This window comes from Etheostoma spectabile, chromosome 4, assembly GCF_008692095.1.
Source record: "Etheostoma spectabile isolate EspeVRDwgs_2016 chromosome 4, UIUC_Espe_1.0, whole genome shotgun sequence".
Lineage (NCBI taxonomy): Eukaryota > Metazoa > Chordata > Actinopteri > Perciformes > Percidae > Etheostoma > Etheostoma spectabile.
The window spans coordinates 12735461-12755662 of NC_045736.1; the positions used below are offsets into that span (position 1 = coordinate 12735461).

Sequence of the window (20202 nt, forward strand, 5' to 3'; positions counted from 1 at the left end):
ATGAAAACCACATATCTTGTGTTGATGTTGAATGTTTGTGATAAACTGAATTATGATGTCATAAGAGTGTCATAAAAAAGATTAAATCTGTAAAATAAGAAGGAACTAAATGTCAAAGTTCAACTCAGTTCAGTTTATTTAAGAAGAAGACAGATCAAATGATTACACATGGGTTAAAAATCCCAGAATTAGCCAAAAGCAGGGGGCCCAAACTTTTGCAGACGTCATTTTTTTGTTTTCTGTTATTTTGAAAGTGTAAATAATGGAAATAGTAAATACTAATAATACTAAATACTAAGCAAATCAATATGGTTTATGTTTGCGTTACATGACCCATTTCTTCTGTAAAGCCGTTCCTGTTTGGATCTCTCCTCTTACTCTCGGCGCACTTCAGTTGGTAGAGTAACAGCGTGAGACCGAGCCTGCTGGACCCATTCATAATGAGTAAGACGTCTCTCTATGAGTATGTCCATCACCCCCAATCAAGTATCCATTACAGGATACTTGATTAAATTAACATATACACACATATCAATCTATATCTATCTATCTAGATAGATAGATAGATATTGTTTGTTTTTTCTTGAAGCTGCACTTTCATATGTCTCTTTGTAGTTTTGCTTATTTAAAGCCAGAGATGGGAAGTAACGAAGTACAAATACTTTGTTACTGTACTCAAGTAGATTTTTCAGATATTTTTACTTTACCATTTATTTTTTTTAGTTACTTTTTACTGTTACTCCTTACATTTTAACACAAACATCGGTACTTTCTACTTCTTACATTTTACTAAATTGGCTCGTTACTTTAGTTTTGTACTAAATGTCTATCAGGTGTGATTGTGAGTGCATGTCAGAGAATAGCGCGGTCACGCGTCTCACACCGCCAGCGGGCGCGCACGGCACACAGAGAAAAAAGTGAGAGAAAAGAAAAAGAAACTAGCTGTCTGAAGGATAATCAGCTGAGATCGTGTGCGTCTTTGAGAACTGGAAGTCGTATAACTGATGTCGTCAGTTCATTTAAGCGGTTATATTGGTCTATAGTTCTGGCAAATTTCAAAGTTAGCTTGTTTGTGTTCTTCACCTAGGTTAGCTAGGTTGGACCCGTTAGCTAGGTTGCATCCGTTCGCTAGGTTGCACCTTTTACCCAGGTTGCACCTGGCTGTTGATTCGATATAATGGCGATTGTTGAACGTCCTTGCTCATTAAGATAATGTAATTATTAGTGGGTTTGTTTTTATTTAATAGCATGTATGATTCCTATGCATTGTGTATGGTAGCCTTTACGATGTTATTTATTTCTTTTATTACCACACACAGCCATAGCAGAGCTACACCCCCCCCCCCCCCCCCCATGTTCATACTGATGCTTGATCCTAATTGGATGGGAATACACACATACTTCTCACAAAATAACACTTGAATTCATATCTTGCTACTCGGTCAGAATCTTATTAACCTGGAGTCCCAATAAGTTATATGTTTTATATATGTTTTAGACCTATGGTCAGCCATTTAAAATGTAGGTAATGACATATAAAGAATAAAGAGCCTTTGTTTCTGGTCCAGGCAGCTTTGTCAATCTAAGGCTACTTTTACTTTTATACTTTAAGTAAATTTTCAAAGCCTCTACTTTGTTACTTTTACTTGAGTAAAGAAGTTAAATCAGTACTTCTACTTTTACCGGAGTATTTTTTAACACAATTATCTGTACATCTACTTGAGTACGGGAACTGAGCACTTTTGCCATCTCTGTTTAAAGCTAATGTACTTGTTCAGACTATTTCGGCTTCTCTCCAGTGTGAATGCGCAGGTGATAGTTAAGGTTACCCCTCTGAGAAAACGTTTTCCCACAGTGTTCACACGAGAACGGCTTCTCTCCAGTGTGAACACGTCGGTGATATGTAAGGTGACCACTCAGAGAAAACGTTTTCCCACATTGTTCACACGAGAACGGCTTCTCTCCAGTGTGAACACGCTGGTGAGATTTAAGGCTACTTCTCCCAGAAAACGTTTTCCCACATTGTTCACACGAGAACGGCTTCTCTCCAGTGTGAACACGCTGGTGAGATTTAAGGTCACCGCTCAAAATAAACGTTTTACCACATAGATCACACCTGTACGGCTTCTCTCCAGTGTGAACGAGCTGGTGTTTTTTAAAGTCATAACTATGAGTAAAGGCTTCACCACATTGATCACAGCTGTACGGCTTCTCTCCAGTGTGAACACGTTGGTGAGATTTAAGGTGACTACTATTAGTAAAGGTTTTTCCACATTGATCACACCGGTACGGTTTCTCTCCGGTGTGAACACGTCGGTGGACTACTAGGCTACCAGTCCAAGAAAAGGTTTTACCACATTGATCACAGCTGTACGGCTTCTCTCCAGTATGACTGCTTTGATGTATTATTAGGGATCTCTTCATTGTGAAAGCTGCCCCACATTGATCACAGCTGTATGGCTTCTCTCCAGTGTGAACTCTCTGATGAATCTTTAAAGATCCAGATCTTGTGAAGGATTTGTCACAGTGTTGACATTTTGGTCTCTCTCCTCTTCTCCGTTTCTATAGCAACAGACAAACCGAGAGAGAGAGAAAGAGAGAGAGTTAGTGAACAACCTTGCTCTCATAACTTTTATAAGTTCTAAAATATTCTAAATTTTTTCATTTCACTAAATCATTTGCACACTTTTCAGTTCAGCCTTGAGTTAGAAATGTTACTGGTGGGGGTGTGTGGGGGGGGGGGGGTACAGTTTTAAACTAGTCAAACCACGGTGAAAACAACGGCTCCACAACATTATCAGATCATTTAGAAAGAAAAAACTATTTACATATTAAACAAGTTAGACTAAAAGATGACATAAATACAGATGAAAATATTGTGACACTATGCAGCATGCCCTAACGTTGTTGAATATCGAGATAACGATATAACTTGTAATAAATACACATATTAAACTGTAGCCTACTCAGTTCTGCTGCTTTCAAATCTCTGAGATGTAGTTAAAACCAATTTGTATTAATTAGTTAGGGCTGGCTCAGAAGAGTCCTGAACCATCCCTTGTTATGCTGCTATAGGCCTAGACTGCTGGGGGACTTCCCATGATGCACCCAGCACCTCCCTCCTCCTCTCCATCTGCATGCAACCTCATCCCATTAATACATGTTACTAACTCGACTTATTCCCTTTCCCGTAGTCTTGTCTCTCTCCCCCTCTCCTCCTGTCACTTCCTGCAGGTGGTTGTGGTTCTGGTGCTGTGGAGTCTGGATGTGTGGTTGGAGTCTCCTGCTGCCTCTGTGTTCCTGCTCGACACCCTGTGCTACAATTCTCCATGTCTCTCTCTCTCTCTCACCCCCAACCGGTCAAGATAGATGCCGCCCCCCCACCATCCCCCTGAGCCATGGTTCTGCTCCAGGTTTCTGCCTCTTAAAGGAAGTTTTTCCTTGCCCCTGTCTCCTAGTGCTTGTTCTTGGTGAATTGTTGGGTTTCTGTAAATAACATCCCAGAGTCTGGTCTAGACCTGCTCTTTATGGAAAGCGCAGTGAGATAACTGTTGTTATTGAAATAAAAATTGAATTTAATAAACATCTGACTTACTATGAACGTTATTTACCAAAACTAAATGTTATCGCCACCAGCGTAGAACAAGGAACAACACTAAGAATTATATCCATTTCTCTGTAATAATGAACATGTGACAGTGTTTCCTTCAGGTGTTTTTAGCAGTGGGGGGGTCTGCCCCAACAGCAAAGAGTCAAGTCGTGAGATGGATAACAGTTAGCTAGCTAGCCTCTTTATGTTTATGTAACGTTAGCTTTAAATGTACATTTCTTAGCTTGAATTTGGTATCTGCGTTTCAAAGCCGTCTCCCGCGGTGATGGTTTTGGTGGAGCTGCTCGTTTCATCGTCCATCAACACAACATCATGATGAGTAACTGGACGGCCCAATAACCACTCAGTCATTGGTGTACTACTGAAGACTTGTTAAGTTGTAATGTGAGCGGCAGCCAACGTGCATCAGCCCCATTTCTGATAGCGTGGCAGAAGAACTGTTACCATGACGATGCACCACAATAAAACCAACAGAGGAAACACTGTAACATGTTGCTCAGTAACACAAACTGAGAACAAGCCTCATCTATTACAACACATACATCCATAACGGAGCAAACAGTGTAATACACCTTTAACAGAGAAGCAGGTGGCTCCACAGGCTGGTCTGTTAACTGGTGATTACACGTTGCTAGGCAACAACCTGAACATCAACAACAAGAATATGGAGGCTGCACAAGTCATATTAAACAATCTCAAAATCTATCAGCTACGCAATAAGAAACACAGCAACAGTAATAATATCAAGACAATCTCTCTCTCTCTGTGTCTCTCTCTGTGTGCGCGTGCGTGTCTCTTTGTGTTTGTGTGTGTGTGTGTGTGTCTCTCTATCTCTCTCTAATTTTGTGCGCGTCTCTCTCTATGTGCGTGTCTCTTTGTGAAAGCATCTGTGTGTTTCATTAATATTGAGATCTGTGTGTTTGTTTGTGTGTGTGTGTGTGTGTGTGTGTGTGTGGTGTGTGTGTGTGTGTGTGTGTGTGTGTGTATCTCTCTATGTGTGTGTGCGCGCGCGTCTCTCTGTGTGTGTGTGTATGTCTCTCTCTCTGTGTGTGTGTGTTTGTGTGTCTCTTTCTGTGTGTGAAACCCTCTGTGTGCATTAATTAATATTGAGATTAGATTCCTGGTCTCTTCAGTCTGGAGTAACCTCTTTCCTTCACTCACCTCCTCCTTCTTCCTCTTGCTCCCTCGCTCCTCTGAGTCTCCCGAGGCCTCCCTGACACCTTTCCTCTTGCCCTCCTCCTTCTCCTCCGTCTCCTCGTGTCTCTGCAGGTACTCGGTGATAAGGTCCAGGTCCAGGTTGTCTTGCGGCTCCCATGTGTTATTCTCACTGGAAAGGTGAGTTCAGACAGAAGAACATCTCCTCACACTTTGTTTTTTAGGAAATACATTCTCCCTCTAGCTGCTGATTTGGATTATTCCTTTTATCTGTTTCCATGTTGTAAGGTTATTTGCGGGTCTGCACATTAGTGTCAAAATACCAAACCTTCAACTTTGAGGGCATGGTACAATGCCGAAGGTTATGCTGTAGAATGTGTGCGTGTATATATATATATATATATATATATATATATATCTCAGGACCAAAAACACCAAGTATTAATATTCTAGACTCATACTTACTCTGAGAACCCCTTCCATTTCAGCAGAAACTCTACTCTTCCCTTCACCACTCTGCGGTCCAAAACCTTCTCCACCACATACTCCTCCTCTTCCTCCTTCACTGCTGCAGGCTGCTCCTCCTCTTCCTCCTTCACTGCTGCAGGCTCCTCCTCCTCTTCCTCCTTCACTGCTGCAGGCTGCTCCTCCTCTTCCTCCTTCACTGCTGCAGGCTGCTCCTCCTCTTCCTCCTTCACTGCTGCAGGCTCCTCCTCTTCCTCCTTCACTGCTGCAGGCTCCTCTTCCTCCTTCACTGCTGCAGGCTCTTCCTCCTCTTCCTCCTTCACTGCTGCAGGCTGCTCCTCCTCTTCCTCCTCCTTTCCTGCTCCGGTTGCCAGCTTGACGTCTGCCCCAAGGGGGTAGTTTCAAATTGAGTAACCGGGGTAACAAATGATTTTCCTTGATTGGGGTTCACTACTTAACTCTCAGAGGAGAAACCCTGGAAAGCAGAATCACGGAGTCAGTGAGTGAGAGAACGAACCGCCGTCCTCGTCTCCAAATCTCTGTTTATTACAAATTCTCCAAAATACAAAAGCATAAAACAGTCCTCAACAACAACATTTCCCTTGTGGAAACATGTTTCACTTCAATTTAAGAACCGTAACACCATTTTATTTACTCCCCATTTTTCAGTGGGTAAAATCTTCCTCACTCAAATTCCCAGAAATAGTCTCGTCCTTACCAAAATAAATATCACCCTTACTGAACCGTTTCAATAATAACATATATTTCTTCTTTCTACCTACAAAACTCCTCCATTCCACTAACGTCATCATGGAAATCAAAAACCCTCTTTGGCTGGAAATAAATATTTAAACAACGTCAGAGTCAAAATATGAACCATCATACACCTGGGGATAATAGTTCAACTTATAATACATTCCTTTACTAATACTCTGTAGAACTTTTAGGAGGAACTCCCCTTTAAGAGTTAAACAACATTTTAACATTAACAATCCTGTCAGGATACGTTAAAAACCACAAAATAACTCATTACCAGGGAATGGAAGCACCAGCACCCAGAATCACACACACAACCCTATGTTAACTAGCATGTTAGTTAGCCGTAATTAGCCTGTGTCTATGTTAATATTAACTAGCATGTTAGTTAGCAGTAATTAGCCTGTGCCTATGTTAATGTTAACTAGCATGTTAGTTAGCAGTAATTAGCCTGTGTCTATATTAATGTTAACTAGCATGTTAGTTAGCAGTAATTAGCCTGTGTCTATGTTAATGTTAACTAGCACGTTGGTTAGCAGTAATTAGCCTGTGCCTATGTTATCTACTAACACATACCTACCTCTCCGTCTCTGCAGATTGGGAATGATTGAGATTTATCTTGCACAGCTACCAGAAGACTTACAACTTTCAGACAGGTTGCTCACGTCACATCTACGTCTTCCAGCTCAGTTGGAGTCTGCGCAGTACACACCTGTTAGCTAGCCGCGAGCTCTATTGTTTACGAAACCCGTTTCCCGCGGTTCCAAACGCGGCTCTTTAGCTCGCCTTTCCACATCATAAACTCCATAACTACCCCACCACAGCTTCAGTCCACCAGACACACGGCAGAAGGAAACCGGCTGTTGTCATATTTAACCGAGTACCAACCTGGAAAGCAGAATTACGGCGTCAGTGATTGAGAAAACAAACCGCCATCCTCGTCTCCAAAGAGGAGGAAAGTGTCCGTCACCTGGGCACCGTGGTGTACTGATACCCGCACATTGGTTCCGCTTTCTTTGTTTCCCCGCTACGTTAATATTGCTTCTCAAAACAATTTGAAATTCGTACTAAACGCTACGGTGGTTATTATGTTATCCCTTAAGGGTGTATCACACATTCAAGCTGAATAAATGTAACCATATGCTGCTCTTTACACGCTAAAAGTGGTTATTATTTACATGGAGTCTGGTGGAGATATGCTGCTCTATACACGCTAAAAGTAGTGATTATTGACATGGAGTCTGGTGGAGATATGCTGCTCTATACACACTAAAAGTAGTGATTATTTACATGGAGTCTGGTGGAGATATGCTGCTCTATACACACTAAAAGTAGTGATTATTTACATGGAGTCTGGTGGGTTTGGTGATGGTGATTTCTGTTTCATGTTAAACTAAAAGGATCTTACTCTTTAACTAAGGTCTATCTCTGTAGGGATCCATCCCATAATACTATTAGAATAATAATCTGAGTCTGTCAGAGACAACAACTGAACCTTTAGTGGACGCAAACTTTACCTTTTAATTAGGAGTTGAAACACAGACACAACCTTGGGTTCAACATGGGGGGGGGGACACTTCCTTTTCTGCAACAATTTGTGTCTTTTCTGCATTAATTTATGGTGCAAATGTATTTATGTATGTAAAGGAAATATAATAGTTATTTTGAGTAGGCTGCACTGAGGTACATAGTTTTTTTATGGGGGGGGGGTATCAATCCCAGTAAAGAGAGATAACTGTTGAATGAAATCATGATATGATCGAATGAACAAATGGTGAAACATATAGATTTTATTAAAAGCATTTAGAAACATTAGACTATATGATGATTGTTTATAGAAACATTTGTTTTCCACATTTTAAATATATTACAATATGATTTAAAATATAAAAGGACATAATAGTGACCAATACCAGTTGATTATTTTTTAGATGTGACATATCATGAAGTGTTTTAGTCAAACAGTTCAAAAGTTGATAATCAGAGATGAAATCAGATGAATGTTGTTGTGTTTGAGTCTCAGATCTGCTTCACAGTGCAGAGTGTGTGTGATGGTGAACAGACTGAACTTTGATTTCAGCAGCTGGTCTTCAGTCAGTGTTTCTGTCCACAGGAGAGACTCTCAGTCCTGCAGAGGACACAGAGACACTGAGGAACCAGACCAGAACCCAAACCCAGGATAGAGAGGCTGAGTGAATGTGGTGTTGAAGGTGTGGAGGTGGATCAGTGAGTCAGAGGAGACTGTGTAGAAGGACAGAGAGCCAGCAGGAACGTCCACATACACTGCTACTCTGTTAGAGACAGAGCAGGAAGTGAGGTCTGTTCTTCTGTTACTGTGCCAGAAAGAGTAACCATGTTCATCAGAGCAGAACAGACTCCAGGAATGATCATTATATCCAAACAAACAGTCATCACTGTCTCCTTTCCTTCTGATTCCTCTGTAACTCACTGATATATTAACCCCTCCTCTCCTCTCGACCTCCCAGTAACAGCGACCAGTCAGACCATCTCTACACAGCAGCTGAGGCCAGATGTCAAATCTGTCTGGATGATCAGGATATGACTGATCCTCCTTCACATTTGTCCCCTTCCTGTTGTTGTCAGACAGTTTGAGGTCTCTGTGTACTGAGTTCCATCAGATGATGGAGTTCTACTATCTGTCCACTAGATGGAGCTAACTGACCATCTAATGAGCTGAAGATCAGCAACTTGTACAGCAGCAGGTATCTCTCCAAGGGGCCTCCGTGTCACATATTACTTTGACACTTTAAGTACATTTAGCTGTTAATATTTACTACTTTAATATATATTTTTAACCCTACTTGTTTTTGTCTGACATTTACCTTTACATGCACCGCTCCCTCCCTCTTGGGTGAGGAGAATATCTCCAAAATAAAAAATAAAAGCATCTTTCTCCTGACTGCAGCTCGCAAATCAACACAGCAAAAGCAGCGGCGTTATAAATTAATTTAATATCTACTCACATTTGTCGACGGGTCTCTGGAGCACAGGCGGCGTCCCACCTGTGACCTCATGTTGCAGTGGATTGTGGGATAGGCTTCATGCTGGAAGCTTTATGTTCTAGCTGGAAAGAAATAAAGGGGATGCATGGGATTACCCATAGACTGTATAGATATTGATATTATTTATAGCTTTTGCTGTGTTGATTTGCGAGCTGCAGTCAGGAGAAAGATGCTTTTATTGTTTTCATTTGGAGATGTTCTCTTCACCCAAGAGGGAGGGAGCGGTGCATGTAAAGGTAAATGTCAGACAAAAACAAGTAGGGTTAAAAATATATATTAAGGTAGTAAGTATTAACAGCTAAATGTACTTAAAGTATCAAAGTAATATGTCACACGGAGGCCCCTTGGAGAGAAACCTGCTGCTGTACAAGTTGCTGATCTTCAGCTCATTAGATGGTCAGTTAGCTCCATCTAGTGGACAGATAGTAGAACTCCATCATCTGATGAAACTCAGTACACAGAGACCTCAAACTGTCTGACAACAACAGGAAGGTGACAAATGTGAAGGAGGATCAGTCATATCCTGATCATCCAGACAGATTTGACTTCTGGCCTCAGCTGCTGTGTAGAGATGGTCTGACTGGTCGCTGTTACTGGGAGGTCGAGAGGAGAGGAGAGGTTAATATATCAGTGAGTTACAGAGGAATCAGAAGGAAAGGAGAAAGTAGAGACTGTTTGTTTGGATATAATGATCATTCCTGGAGTCTGGTCTGCTCTGATGAACGTGGTTACTCTGTCTGGCACAATAAGAGAGGAACAGACCTCACTTCCTGCTCTGTCTCTAACAGAGTAGCAGTGTATGTGGACGTTCCTGCTGGCTCTCTGTCCTTCTACACAGTCTCCTCTGACTCACTGATCCACCTCCACACCTTCAACACCACATTCACTCAGCCTCTCTATCCTGGGTTTGGGTTCTGGTCTGGTTCCTCAGTGTCTCTGTGTCCTCTGCAGGACTGAGAGTCTCTCCTGTGGACAGAAACACTGACTGAAGATCAGCTGCTGAAATCAAAGTTCAGTGTGTTCACCATCACACACACTCTGCACTGTGAAGCAGATCTGAGACTCAAACACAAAAACATTCATCTGATTTCATCTCTGATTATCAATATTTGAACTATTTGACTAAAACACTTCATATGTCAAATCTAAAAAATAATCAATTGTTATTGGTCACTATTATGTCCTTTATACTTTCAATCATATTGTAAAATATTTAAAATGTGGCAAACAAATGTTTCTATAAACAATCATCATATAGTCTAATGTTTCTAAATGCTTTTTAAAAAATGTATGCGTTTCATCATTTGTTCATTTGATCATATCATGATTTCATTCATCAGTTGTCTCTCTTTACTGGGATTGATACACCCCCCCATAATAAAAAACTATGTACCGCAGTGCAGCCTACTCAAAATAACTATTATATTTCCTTTACATACATAAAGACATTTGCACCATAAATCAATGCAGAAAAGACACAAATTGTTGCAGAAAATGAAGTGTCCTCCCCCCCCCACATGTTGAACCCAAGGTTGTGTCTTATATTCAACTCCTAATTAAAAGGTAAAGTTTGCGTCCACTAAAGGTTCAGTTGTTGTCTCTGACAGACTCAGATTATTATTCTAATAATATTATGGGATGGATCCCTACAGAGATAGACCTTTAGTTAAAGAGTAAGATCCTTTTAGTTTAACATGAATCAGCCCCGAAATCACCATCACCAAACCCACCAGACTCCATGTAAATAATCACTACTTTCAGCGTGTGTAGAGCAGCATATCTCCACCAGACTCCATGTGAATAATCACTACTTTTAGCGTGTATAGAGCAGCACATCTCCACCAGACTCCATGTGAATAATCACTACTTTTAGCGTGTATAGAGCAGCACATCTCCACCAGACTCCATGTAAATAATTACTACTTTTAGCGTGTATAGAGCAGCATATCTCCACATTTATTTCAGCTTGAATGTGTGATACACCCTTAAGGGATAACATAATAATCAGCGTAGCGTTTAGTACGAATTTCAAATTTTATTGGTAGGCAATATTAACGTAGCGGGGAAACAAAGAAAGCGGAACCAATGTGCGGGTATCGGTACACCACGGTGCCAAGGTGACGGACACTTTCCTCCTCTTTGGAGATGAGGATGGCGGTTTGTTTTCTCACTCACTGATGCCGTAATTCTGCTTTCTAGGTTGGTACTCGGTAAAAATGACAACAGACGGTTTCCTTCTGCCGTGTGTCTGGTGGACTGAAGCTGTGGGGGGTTAGTTATGGAGTTTATGATGTGTAAAGGCGAGCTTAAGAGCCGCGTTTGTAACCGGAAACGGGTTTCGTAAACAATAGAGCTCGCGGCTAGCTAACAGGTGTGTATCGGCATAGACATAATAAAGGGTAGACGCCGCATTGGCTCCTGAGCGCGAGATTTCCAGCCGCCATCTTGGACCGGTCATACTCGTTACTTAGCAGCAGAAGATACAAGAAGCCAGAGCACTGTGCAGGATATTCCTGCTCAGATCGGCAGATTTTTTTATCTTATCTTTTTAACTCTGGGTTCTGTAAAGCATTTTGAATCTATGTTTTGAAAATTGCTACATAATTTAGGTTTTCTGAGTTTTAAATGGAGATTCTTCCACGTAAATGTGCAGTTTAAATAAAAACTGCCACTTACATTTTATAGGCCTACTGCTACTTTAAATAAGTACTGGTACGCGTGCTTTGTTAGGGGTGAAAGATATATCAACGCAATATCGTTACACAGCACATCGTTATATAAGTGAGTATAACCATTAATCTGGGGGTCCAAAAGCAGCACTAATGTATGCTTATGTTGTTATTACATTGGGATTGTCTCTGGTTTAGTTGGGATTTGTTTGATAAGACTTGCACGTTACTCTTATAAGTTATTTATGCATTTTATACTGTCCAACCAGTAGAACAGGTCCTCTAACCTGGTCCAGTTATTTATTCATGTTGGACCAGTCCAATTTGACTGTCAGTTGAAATAAACCTTGTTGTAAGAAAACTTGTAATTTTACATATGTTTAGAAATATCGGAATTCATATCGATGTTGCAATATCACATTCTGTCAATGTCGTGCAACCCTAGTGTGTGTGTGTATGTGTGTGTCTGTGTGTGTGTGTCTGTGTGTGTGTGTGTGTGTGTGTGTTGGGAGTGGGGCTGCTAAATGTCAAGGTCCGGGAGGCGATTGATGCAGAACAACGGGGTAGTCCTGTGTGTGTGTGTGTGTGTGTGTGTGTGTGTGTGTGTGTGTGTGGTGTGTGTGTGTGTTGTGTGTGTTGTGTGTGAGAGAGAGAGGACAGAGCGAGAGACAAATATAAAAAAGCTTCAAGTAGACTCTAATAACATAACGTTTTTGGTTGTCTGTCCCTAACTAAATACAGAAGAAAAAATTACCTCTGTCCCTGTTCTGTTTTTAAAAAAACATTAGGTTTTTTGGGGATTATGTTCCCAGTTTTGATCTCGGACGTCTGGTGAATTTATATCATAACAGAATATTCTATTACTGTTACGCCCACTATGCTATTAAATACGCCTAACCATGTGTCCTGTGTCATAGCTACTGTATGACACAATGTATGACCTTTGTAGCAAAAAAACATGAAAATCAGTTTTGTATTCAGTGAGATTGATTAATTAAACGCGCTGACAGCTCATTTCACCTGCCAAACTCATTACACTGAGTGGAGCGGGTGACCGGTCCAAGATGGCGGCCCCACGTCTCGTCAGCGCCAGTAGGCAGTAGCGGTCGATGCGGCGTCTACTCTTTATATGTCTATTGATAGGAACATCCAATGGGAGCCTAAGCCCCGCCTCCCAGAGCCAGCAGGCTCACACATGTGATTTATGAAAACAAAGCTGTTCAGCAGTGAGTTTTTTCTTTTTCTTCATGTCATCTTTATTGCAAAAATAGGAAACAGAACATTAATGACATATAAAAGTATATAATACAAACATAAGAAACATTATACAATATAATTTTGCTAGGGGAAGCTTAAAGGCCGTTACAAAAACAATGAAGACCATATGTTAAAAGTTTTAATTGCCTTCAAAATCAGAAATACTTTATTGATCCCCGAAGGGAAACTCTGTGTTGCAGTTGCACAAATAGTATAAATATCAGAGTAGAAATACAAACAAAGAAATATAAGGAGTGTGGACATGTACGGTATTTACATAATTAAAAGAATGTTACTATACATTATTTGCATAATTAACATAATTTTTTTTTTCGTTCTGTATGCACTCTGTACATATAAAATGACAAATAAATAAAGTTGAAGTTGAAGTTGTTGTATAATTTAGGAATTGCAATGGTAAAAAGTAAAATAATAATAATAATAATTGTAGCAGTTGAGTCACATGTCAGGCCAGTGTTATTGCACAAAACAGATAATACAGATAATATTGTCCAGTTTCAACCTCTCTAAGTGTCTTAGAGGGAGGAGTTATAAAGTTTGATGGCCACAGGCAGGAACAACTTCCTGTGGCGCTTTACATGGAGTCTGGTGGAGATATGCTGCTCTATACACGCTAAAAGTAGTGATTATTTACATGGAGTCTGGTGGAGATATGCTGCTCTATACACGCTAAAAGTAGTGATTATTTACATGACCTGCAGGCGGCAGCCTTCTGTCTTTTAGACTTTTAGACTTTTAATCTGAAAAGCCCTGGCTCAAAGGAAACCGGAAGTGTAGGACAGGCGGCGGGATAGTTGTGTGTTTTGTTTGCTGCCGAGCTTCTAGGTGAGTTTTTTCGGAGACAGAGCTCCAGGTGAACCCGCACGTGTTCAGGTAAATATCTTAATAACTGCTCTGTTACACGGCAGCCAGAGTGCGTGCGAGCAATAAGCGAATAGAAGCCCGAGCGGCGCATGCGTTAACACGCCGGGCTAGCTCCGTTGTTAGCATCCTTAATTAGTTTCGTGGCTAACTTCTAGCTCTGCTATTAGCTTCATGACTAACTGCTAGCTCCTCTGCTAGCTCAGCAATCACCTTCGTGGCTACCTGGTAGCTCCGCTGTTAGCCACGAAGCTAACGTCTAGCTCCGCTGTTAGCTTCGTGGCTAATTACTAGCTCCGCTGTTAGCTTCGTGGCTAACTACTAGCTCCGTTATTAGCTTCGTGGCTAACTGCTAGCTCCGTTATTAGCTTCGTGGCTAACTGCTAGCGTTAAAGTCTCAGCTCTCTTCTAATGTGTGTTGTGTTGTCTGATTTAACGTAATTTTTCCGTGGTTTTAGTCAGTTTGAGTGGAGTTTTATATGCTAGCAGCCTCTGGCAGAAGCTAACAGGCTAATTAGCAGTCCATGGTGCTTGTTTCTTAAAGCATTAATTCTTTTACTGTGAAATTCAGTTCACAGTAATTAAATTTTTCAAGAAAGAAAATCCTGAAATAGTCCAAATTTGACAAGAAACTGGAAAAAAATCAGTAATAAAGTACAGTAACATAAAAAGGTCTAAAGAAGTTGTAATAGTTCAAGAGAGTGCACTGTATGTGTATATGTGTGAATATGTGTTCATGTTATGTTGTCTTGCCACTGAATTTTCCTTCGGGATGAATAAAGTATCTATCTATAGTATCTATCTAGCTATAGTATCTTTTAGGGCTGCACAATTAATCGAATTTTAATCGCGATCACGATTTTGACTTCCCATGATCAAATTTGCGTGATTGAGCGATTATTTTTCATTTCGTAGAACGCTCCGGGTTTTTTGCATAGCCAATCTACTGCTCTGGTAACTACTGTCTGATCATGAGCCAGTCAGTTGTTCCTGCACCGCGCAGCTTAGTTTCTAGATGTAGACAGTCACAGAGGACAGAGTAACGGGAGGAAAACTCAACAGATAGCAGTCGGTTATACGTCAGCCTCAAGGTTTACCAGTTTACCAGTAAACGCAACATTTTGTCCCATCTGTTGTGTTTCAGACAACAGCAGTGACCAGTGCTAGTCGGTGCTAGTTAGCGTCGGTTAGCTGTTAGCTCCTAGTGTCTGTTAGCTGTTAGCTCCTCTAGGACGCACCGGCGCTGATGTCCTTGCATCCGCTGCAATGCTGTTTATATGGATATGGTTTAATTTTGCGTTACATTACCCATTTGTTCTGTAAAGCCGTGCCTGTGTTGAATCTCTCCTCTTACTCTGCGCCCGGCCACACAGCGCCGGTCCACACTTCTGACATTTGTCCACAGTTTTAATTTTTTATTAACACAGCTGGATATTGTTAAGTATGAGGGGCAAACCTGTATTTGTACCAGTGTTTCCACGGGTAACTCTGCTATCGCGGCCGCCAAGGCGAAGAACACAGAAGAAGTTATTGAATGCAACTAACTTCAGTTGGTAGAGTAACAGCGTGTGAGACGGAGCTGCTGGACCTGGGCTTGGACCTGGGCCAGAGATGTGACCCATGGCCAGACTATCATAGTTCATAAAAATGCAGCGCAGTGACGATACAGACATTTCATACACACGCCGTATGTATCAGCCGTTCGACCCGTTCATAATGAGTCAGCCGTCTCTCTGTGAGTACGTCCATCCCACTCCCTCTCGCAGTTATAAACAGCCTATGTGACAATAACATTTGTTTTGGTTAAAATCAACAAATAATCGTGAGAATAATCACAATCAAAATTTTGATCAAAATAATCGTGATTATCATTTTGGCCATAATCGTGCAGCCCTAGTATCTATAGTATCTAAATCTATAGTATCTGTCTATCTATAGTATCTGTCTATAGTATCTATCAATAAGTACATTCAACCAATACTACGTTTTCCTCCAGTCCGTTATGAATGCAGAACTCTGAGTTAGGGCTGCACGATTATGGCCAAAATGATAATCACGATTATTTTGATCAATATTGTGATCACGATTATTATCACGATTATTTGTTGTTTTTAACCAAACACCTTTATTGTCACATAGGTTGTTTATAACTGCTTTCACATCCGTAATGTGCTACATTCCTCTTATGTTGTATAGACATACAGCTGCAACACATGGAAATGAAAATTATCTGAAATAAATAGCCTAGGATATATATAAAAAAAAAAAAAGTATCTCTCTGAAAAGCTCCTAACTTGTTTTCAACAATAACTGATTAAAGAGCTAGAATAAGACGGAGAGTAAGACGAGAGAGAGTAAGAGGAGAGAGCTAAACACAGGCACGGCTTTATAGAAGAAATGGGTCATGTAACGTAAAATTAAACCATGTCAATATAAACAAGACTGCTTCGTTTGTGGAGAGGCAGAGGATGCGACCTAGAGGAAAAATAAGTTAAAATCGTGATCGTGATTAAAAGTCGATTACTTGTTCAGCCATACGTTGTACTTCAAACTTGCCCAAAACCTTCAAACCCCACTGCATTCCCTTAAAGAAGCGACCATATCTTGAGTGCTTTTTGTACCCAATAATCAACAGTGGTGGTTAACTTGCAACATGGGCTTTAAAGAAGCAACCAGGCCTGCATTGTTTTATTTTAGTAAAACACCGTCAACTAAAATTCACTCACACCTCCCATTAGTTCTTCTAACCACTGTATCGTTATCTCTGCATGTCTCCCCCCCCCCCATGGGTCTAGTTAAGGCACCTTCAGCAGAAGGCAAACTGGCAACCAGAGCAGGAAAGAAGGGCAAGAAGAAGGAGGAGGAGGAGGTGGAAGAAGAGTATGTGGTGGAGAAGGTTTTGGACCGCAGAGTGGTGAAGGGAAGAGTAGAGTTTCTGCTGAAATGGAAGGGGTTCTCAGAGTACGTATGAGTCTATAATATTAATGCTTGGTGTTTTTGGTCATGAGATATATAATATATTTACATATTGTTAATAAGTGTCAGCATGGTATCATGCCCGCAAAGTTGAAGGTTTGGTATTTTGACACTATGTTGCAGACCCACAAATAACCTTACAAGATGGCAATAGAAAAAAGGAATAATAAGAATGAAAATTAGAGTGAGAATGGTTTGTCTAAAAACAAAGTGTGAGGAGATGTTCTTCTGTCTGCACTCACCTTTCCAGTGAGGAGAACACATGGGAGCCACAAGACAACCTGGACCTGGACCTTATCACCGAGTACATGCAGAAACACAAGGAGACGGAGGAGAAGAAGAAGAAGGAGGGCAAGAGGAAAGGTGTCGGGGAGGAGGAGGTGAGTGAAGGAAGAAGGGTTCTCCAGACTGAAGAGTCCCATAAATCTAATCTCAATATTAATGAATGCACACAGAGGGTTTTGTTGGGGAGGGCTACAAATGGATCTACTTAATCTTATTCTAACTTGTGTTACATGTCGTAATTGTACCAAACACCATTTTAAAAAGCAACCATTGATGATAATCCTTACCGTTCTCATCCCCTTCGATGTCCCATTCCAGATGGCTGTCATTTCAAAGGTGAAACTCACATTTATTTTCTTCATGGTTATCTGATGTGTCACCCACAACAGATACGCATTGACAACCTACACAAAAATGAATGTGAATTTCAAAGAGTAAGTCTTGCAGCAGCTTACAATACTAGACTTACAAACTCTCCAATTCCCTTCCAGGAGCCAAGTTTTTAAAATCAGCTGTAAAAAGCTTATAGGGGCCCAACTTGGCCAATAGAATCTCACCTTCACCTGAATGTTGGAGAACTGGAAATACAGAACATGTCATAAATGAAAAAGCAGTATAATACTTTGATTTCACATTACTGAATGGGATTTACCATTACTATGGCGAGGACTCTCTCCTGGGGATGTGGCTGGTAGAGGGTCATGCCAGTTGATGCCAGGTGTTCGGGGTTGCGATGAGGGGAGATTTGTGGCAGAGATGGGGGAGTTTGGTTGTGAAGGAGAGGGGCAGGCCAAAGGAGAGTTGCTAACCTTTTTCAGTTTGGCAGGAATCCTCTCTTCTGGCTCCATGAAATGGGTCAGTTGGTCAATGTTGGCCACAGTTTCTGTTTGACCATCCTGACCAACCAGACCTACAAATTTCCCCCTTAATTGTAGTTATTAAATATGGACCAAGCATGTCACTCACCATTTTTCCTCCTCTTCTCTGTTGCTGCTGGATATTTTGTTTGAGGACAAGATCTCCCACCTTAAAATTGTCCTCAAAACCTCTCTCCAACTTGCGTTTTCAGATTTTTATTTCCTGATTCTTCAGGACATTTTGCTGGACTCTCCGGTACACTTGTTGGCAATGCTCAAGCAACTCAAACACCTCCTCCCTCAGAATAAGGTCCTCCAATTTCACTGTTGTTACCTAAGGTACCAACATACCACATGTAGTTATGTTCTGAACCAATTATGACCTCTTACTCCAAAACAAAAACATCATACCTTATACTTTTCTGGCACCTCAGATGGGTATCTGGCCTCCCTTCCAAACAGCAAAAAATATGGACTGTATTGTGTGGTCAGCTGTTTTTTTTAGTCCTAAGGCCAAACATCACTGGCTGGAGGAACTGGTCCCATTTTGTTGGCCTGTTCCTGGCCAGTTTGTTGGGAGCCCTGAAAATGTTTGTATAGAACATCAGACATTTAATGTCTCTAATTTAGTCCATCGTACTCATGTTATGTGGCGGACATATGGCTGGGGTAACGGAAAGAAAGAAGTCTGGAGGGGTCATTCTGTATTGCCCCTGGCTGCAGTAAGGAACTGTATAGGGCTAAGGCAGCTGGGGTTACGACACATTTCCACAGGCTACCTTTTACAAGGAAAAAAACAGTCCTCAACTCATGGCTAGCAGCTAGCTGCCTTAAAACGGGCTAGCCCTCCGACAGCCCCTGGATTTCGAGTCTGTAGCATTTTTTAGCGAAAGACCGTTTGGAAAGCTGTGCTTTTGATACAACAGTGTCACTGGTGAGGTTAAGTCCAACAGACTGAAACCTGAGGCCTGCAGGCTCCAGTTCAGGGCAGACCGATTGACCACCGGCAAGTAACAGCACCGACGCTACCTGCCGCAGACAAGGCGCTGTTGGCTCACGGCAGGCAGAGGACAGAGAGGGGGCTATGGTTACTGGTTATCAGCATACTATCAAGTCTACTAGGCAAAGGGCTGGATGTAACGTTGTTGTCACATACACAAAACACAAACATATTCACTTACAAAAATGAAGCCCAACGTGTAGGCTTAATAGCGTTCATCAAAACAGAGACTGACACACTGGGCATTACTTGAAATTGAGACACCACCAAGCTAGATACCAACAATCCAACCTAGGGAAAGGGCTAGCAACTAAATACGTTGGAAGCTCTTATGACAAACTCCACAAGCTAGCACTCCGACCATAGACTGTAGAAATAAACCCAGACTTCGACAATATCACAGATCGATAATAATGCTTTTATTAGCCGCTAACTAAACCACAGAATCCAGCGTTCCTCTACTCCCCCCAAAGCTAGCTGATGTTCACCGTCTCAGCTAAACCACAGAATCCAATGCCCCCCCCCCCCCCCCCCCAAAGCTAGCTTATGTCCGCGTCTCGGCTAAACCACAGAATCCAACGTCCCTTTACTCCCCCTGAAGCTAGCTGATGTTCACCGTCCCAGGGCACATTGTTGATGCAGAAACAGCTGCTAGTTCCATTGTAAAAATCTGCCAACTCCGCAAAACTCGTGACTCCTCCGTGCATCTATGGTCAAACTGGGGTAACTCTCCTTCGTGCAGCTAACAAGCGATCCCATTGGATTAATGCGTCCAATTACATTTTCTGCCTCTATTTTCGTAAACGAACAGGACCTTAACCATGTTTTTCTATTTTGTCTAAATGGACACGATGTATAAGCAGTCTATTTCCTAAAAGGCATAATGTGCTTGGATACAATAAAGGAGAGTGCATGACAGTAAGCTGCACACACACACACACACACACCGGTTACTGTCACTCCCCCCCCAAGCGATCCTGTACTTCAGTGGAGCCTGAACCTGATCGTCCTCCATGTGGTGGTAGTCAGACACTACAGGCCTGTCCCTCACAGGCTCAAATGCGTAACCCGTGCCATTAAAATTACTTTTTCCTTGTGTATATAATATGCTGCAGCCGATGCCTGTATACCTTCGCAGGTCCTACCATGCCAGGGGCATCATCGATATTGTCAGCGTTCTAATACTAAGACAATTTTTGTGTTGCTTAAAAAAAGCTATATTGATTTTTTTTTTTTTTTTTTTTAATTTTTTGAGGTAATTCATTTG

The 20202-nt window shown here is 41.5% G+C and overlaps 1 protein-coding gene across 1 annotated transcript in view; it reads right to left on the reverse strand.

The window, feature by feature from the left end:
• The window catches only part of LOC116687659 (zinc finger protein 420-like), a 114491-nt gene extending 109620 nt beyond the window's left edge, over window positions 1-4871 (reverse strand). Inside the window, exons 1-2 of the mRNA XM_032513200.1 lie at window positions 4772-4871; window positions 1830-2562 (exon numbers count right to left, since the gene is read on the reverse strand). Of these exons, the coding sequence (XP_032369091.1) occupies window positions 1830-2424 (595 nt within the window). The 5' untranslated portion in view covers window positions 2425-2562; window positions 4772-4871. The remainder of the gene's footprint in view (window positions 1-1829; window positions 2563-4771) is intronic.
• Between the last annotated feature and the right edge of the window lie 15331 nt (window positions 4872-20202).